This window comes from Pangasianodon hypophthalmus, chromosome 3 (assembly GCF_027358585.1).
Source record: "Pangasianodon hypophthalmus isolate fPanHyp1 chromosome 3, fPanHyp1.pri, whole genome shotgun sequence".
Lineage (NCBI taxonomy): Eukaryota > Metazoa > Chordata > Actinopteri > Siluriformes > Pangasiidae > Pangasianodon > Pangasianodon hypophthalmus.
Window position 1 is genome coordinate 25,773,455 of NC_069712.1, and position 4,743 is coordinate 25,778,197.

Genomic DNA, 4,743 nt, shown 5'->3' on the forward strand with positions numbered 1-4,743 from the left:
AAGGCAAGTTCACAGGTTGATGGCCAGGTAAACTATATTAGAATGCATTTTTTCCCTCCTTTTTGCAGCAACTCGCTACAAAAATAAAACTAAATAAATTATTCAGATAATAAAAAAAATCTAACATTCCTTAATTGATAAGTATCCTTATCCTTTTTGCAGCAATTACAGCTTTGAGTTGTCTGTTATATTTCTGTGAGCTTTACACATTTTGACTTTTGGCATTTTCCCCATTCCTCAATGCAGATTTTCTCCAAGTCTCCCAAAATAGATAGAGAATGTTGGAGGACAGCAGTCTGTCCTGTGCTTTGGGTCACTGTCCTGTTGGGATTTACATTTTTGCCCTAGACACAGATTTCTGGCTGACTAGAATAGGTTCTCCTCAAGAAGTTTCTTGTATTTGGCTCCATCCATGTTGCCCTTGATGGTAACAAGATTTCCAGTTCTTCCTGCTGAAAAGCAACACCAGATCATGAAGCACCTCTGTCCTGGATGATAGGAATGGTGTTACCTGGGTGTTGGGCTATATTTGGCCTGCGCCAAACATAACGCTTTGCTTTTGGACCAACTGGCTCAAAAAGATTTTCCCAAAACTCTGATTTTGTCACATACCTTCTAGCAAACTCCAGACATGCCTTTCTGTTAGCCTTTTTCAGAAATGGCTTTCTTTTGGCCACTCCCATAGAGGCCATAACTGTGAAGTGATGATTATGCCAGTTAGCTCTGTAACTCCTTCAGTGTTGTAGCTGGCTTCTTGGACACTTCTCTAACAATTGCCCTTCTTGCCCATGTGCTCAATTTGGAAGGGTAGCCTGATCTTACTAGTGTGTGGGTTGTGTCATATTTCTTCCACTTTGTTATAAAAGATTTCACAGTGCTCCTGGGAAGGTTCAAAGCTTTGCTAATCTTTTTAAACACCTTCATCTTTTTTTCCTCCAACTTCAACAACGAAGCTTGACAGTGAGTTATTTGGTCCTCACAACAGCCAGACTTATCTGATCTGCGGTTTTAGCAGATGAGATCTCCCCAAGTCAGTGATATTTATTGTGCAACCATACAGTTGGACAGAGGTGGATTTGAAATCTACACAGGTATACCCTATTTAACATATTTAGTGTAAGTGCTCAAAAAAAAAATTAAAGACTAGTCTTGACTGTTAAAAGAAAGGGGAGTGAATAATTATCAAAAAGGCAGTTTTTAAGGGTTTTTTTTTTTCTTCTTCTTACTTTTACATTTTAATAATTATGAGAACATGTAAATAATTTATATAATTTTATTTCTGGAAAGGGTCACTTTAAAAGGAGCAACAAAAAAAAAATCGCATTCTCCTATATGCTCACAGGATGTTTTTTGTTTTTTGCACCATTCTGTCATTCACCAAACTCTTGAGACTGCGTTAACTGAAGCTCTTGACCTGTATCTGCATGATTTTATGCATTGCGCTACTGCCATATGAATGGCGGATTAGATAGCTGCATAAATATGCAGGTGTATAGGTATTCTTAATAAAGTGGATGGTGAGTGTATATACACCTGTAAGGTGGGCATCACTAATTTGTTCTACACTGTAATGTAAGAGGCAAACTGCATTTAACATATTTCTATTACACAGTACTAATTATGCTATAGTATATAATCAGTGAATTATGGTTTGAGTATATTAGTTTATTTTTATTTGTATTAAGGCGCTGTTCCCCATGAAGTGCCTCAAGTTTTGATCAACCGTGAGCCCCTGCTTCACTTGAACTTTGACGTAGAACTGCTAGGAGACTGTGATGTCATTGTCAACGAATTATGTCACCGACTGGGTGGTGACTTTGAGGAGCTTTGCTACAACTCTTCTCGACTAAGTGAGATCACAGACTTGCCGCCTCCTCTGCCAACTACTCTACCTGAACAGGCATGTGCTAAAGTCCAAACATCTGAAGTTCAAAATACAGGACACTTTTTCACAAAACAAGATGAGACAGTTGCAGAAACATCGGAGACAGTAACAGTTATAGACTCTTGTCCAAGTGCACAGTTCCCAAATGTTGGGGATTTGAACACATCTTGTACATCCAAAGAAGCAAGACCCTCTTCAGAGCTAGAAAACAGATCAAGCTCACCAAAACCTTCAACACAAGAAAATGATGGGTGTCCTAATGCACAGCCAAGGCCCTCCCAAAAGAGCTCAGATGCCTATCGGAATGCACCATTGGAGGCTGTTAGAAATAGTCCACATATACAACAAGAGAGAGAGGGGATAATGGAGATGCTGGATATGCAAATTGAAGAGAAGCATAAAAATCAAACAAATGATGTCGGCAAACGATGCTGGCTTAAACAGATCTGTCGAAATCCAATCAGTAATCGCCTTGGAAGTAAGATTCTCTGGTTTTTTTTTTTTTTTTGTTACACAATACATTTGACACATTTATGACTAAGTTTTTATGCTGAATTTCATAATTTACTGTTATGTTGAAAAAGTGTTAGTGTATAGAAGCTATAGTTGAGTAGTCAGTTGCTTGAATAAATAGTTTTGTTGTTTAAGTCATGACATGTTTATTGTAGGCTCTCTGATGCTTAATAATTACTTTTTTTCCCTCCATTTTCCAGCTTCCCAATACTTGTTTCAGGCTCCGAATCGTTACATTTTCCATGGAGCTGAAGTGTACTCCTGCTCAGAAGATGAGACATCCAGTTCCTCTGACAATGAGGGCTCCTGCTGCAGTGGCAGTGGTTTAGAGGAACAAGAAAGCGATGCAGAGGAGGAATGCACACCTGGCGACTGTCCAAGACCTGGGGAAGGTGGTGTTGGAGAGACAGGGGATGAAAATACATACATGTCAAACATTCACACACACAGTATAATGGAGAATCTCGACACAATGACAGACCTCTAAAATATGGTCTCCCTGTTCTCTATAAGTACTATGTATAGGTTTTGTGCTTACTTCTGTTTGAGACTGTATATTTTTGTACTCTCCTGCCGCCAGTCCCACCCTTGTACTGTTACAGCGTGCTCCAAGTCTCTTTGGACGGGGAATTCACAGTAGTGTTTTTTATTGTTTATTCAGTTTTGATTAGAGATGAAAGGTTGATGGATTCAAAGTATTGGTTACTTGTATTAAGGTATTTCAATATTTTATATGTGCTGCATTATTTTGGTTGTATAGCTCTTGTGTCCAGTCCCCCATTTGATGAACATATGTTTGGATAAATTAAGTTAATGTCAATTTACTTATGCTTATTGCATATTTCTTGTACACTTCCAGTTTAACTATGTACAAACATGTAGGAGGATTCTGAGGAAAAACAAATCAGTTCAAAGCAAAAGTCAAGAATTTGGATTATCTTTGTAAAATAAAAATATGTGCAATAAAACCTCTTAGTCCAAGAACATCTTACAGGCACTTTCAACAAACAAATTAAGAAGTACACTGCAAAACATGCATGTGGCTGAAACAGAAAGGCCTGATAAGACTGAGTTGAGGCTAGAGGCTTTAGATGACTGACTGACTGACTATAAACTACATTTTGAGGGCACTGCATGTCATGCCTGAGCTGCATGCACAAACATTTGTTTGGCTGGTTAAAATAATTTCAATTATTTTGACTTGAAATTGAACTGTATGTAATTTTACTGTAGTTATTAACCTGAAAAGATAATGTGACAACTTTGTAATTACTAGGTTTTTTTTTTTTCTTTTTCTAAATCATATATTTTCTTCATTTATATAAAAATTTTTAAACCTATAGGTTCCTGTTGGAATGATTCACTATCAGTGCTTCAGTGGTCAACACATCACCTATGTTACAGAGGTTTCAAGACTTCTGTTAAAAAGAGTTCTTCAATTGCCATCTTGCCAACTAAATGCTATCTCTCTTAATTTTGTCATGCCATAAAGTCAGGTCCATAAGCATTTGGACAGTGACACAATTTTTGTAATTTTGCAAAAACTGAAGGCAGAAAGGCCCACAAACAAGCAGAGCCTGAAGACAGCTGCAGGAAAGGCCTGGCAAAGCATCTCAAGGGAGGCAACTCAGCATTTGGTGATGTCCATAGGTGCCAGATTTCAGGCAGTCATTGACTGCAAAGGATTTGCATCCTAGTATTAAAAATAATCTTAATATTTATGATTGTTAGTTTGTCCAATTATTTTTGAGCCTGTGAAAATGGAGGGACTATGTAAAAAAATGGCTGTAATTCCTAAACAATTAATGCAATTATTTTTTTGTTAAACCCCTTGAATTAAAGCTGAAAGTCTACACTTCAATCACATCTTGACTGCTTCATTTTAAATCCAATGTGGTGGTGTACAGAGGCAAAATTATGAAAATTGTGTCCAAATACCTATGGATCTGACTGTATATTTATAAATCAAATTTGAAAAAACTTTAAACAAATATTTTACTCGCTTAGATATAGCTCATGATTTACTCATGATTTAACACAGCTAAGCTACAGCCAGCCTGCCCTTTAAAAAAAAAAAAAGTAGCTAGCTACACTACAAGCTAATAAGAAAATGTAAGGGTGATATGGGATATGGTGGAACAGTGAAAAAATCAGGACAGAGCATCAGCAGTTTTTAGAACCAGGTTGGTAGGACAGTAAAATTGAAACAAGTTAAAAAACAAAGGGTTAGATGTTTAATTTTTAATGCCATGTTGAGCATCAGATAACAGGAGCAAGGTTATAAATAATAAATGAATAAAAATTTATAAATTAATACGTGGGTAGATATACATAAGAACAGGCAC

The 4,743-nt window shown here is 37.0% G+C and overlaps 1 protein-coding gene across 1 annotated transcript in view; it reads left to right on the plus strand.

The window, feature by feature from the left end:
• The window catches only part of sirt1 (sirtuin 1), a 22,356-nt gene extending 18,097 nt beyond the window's left edge, over positions 1-4,259 (plus strand). Inside the window, exons 8-9 of the mRNA XM_026939297.3 lie at positions 1,686-2,363; positions 2,599-4,259. Of these exons, the coding sequence (XP_026795098.3) occupies positions 1,686-2,363; positions 2,599-2,885 (965 nt within the window). The 3' untranslated portion in view covers positions 2,886-4,259. The remainder of the gene's footprint in view (positions 1-1,685; positions 2,364-2,598) is intronic.
• Positions 4,260-4,743: the final 484 nt, after the last annotated feature.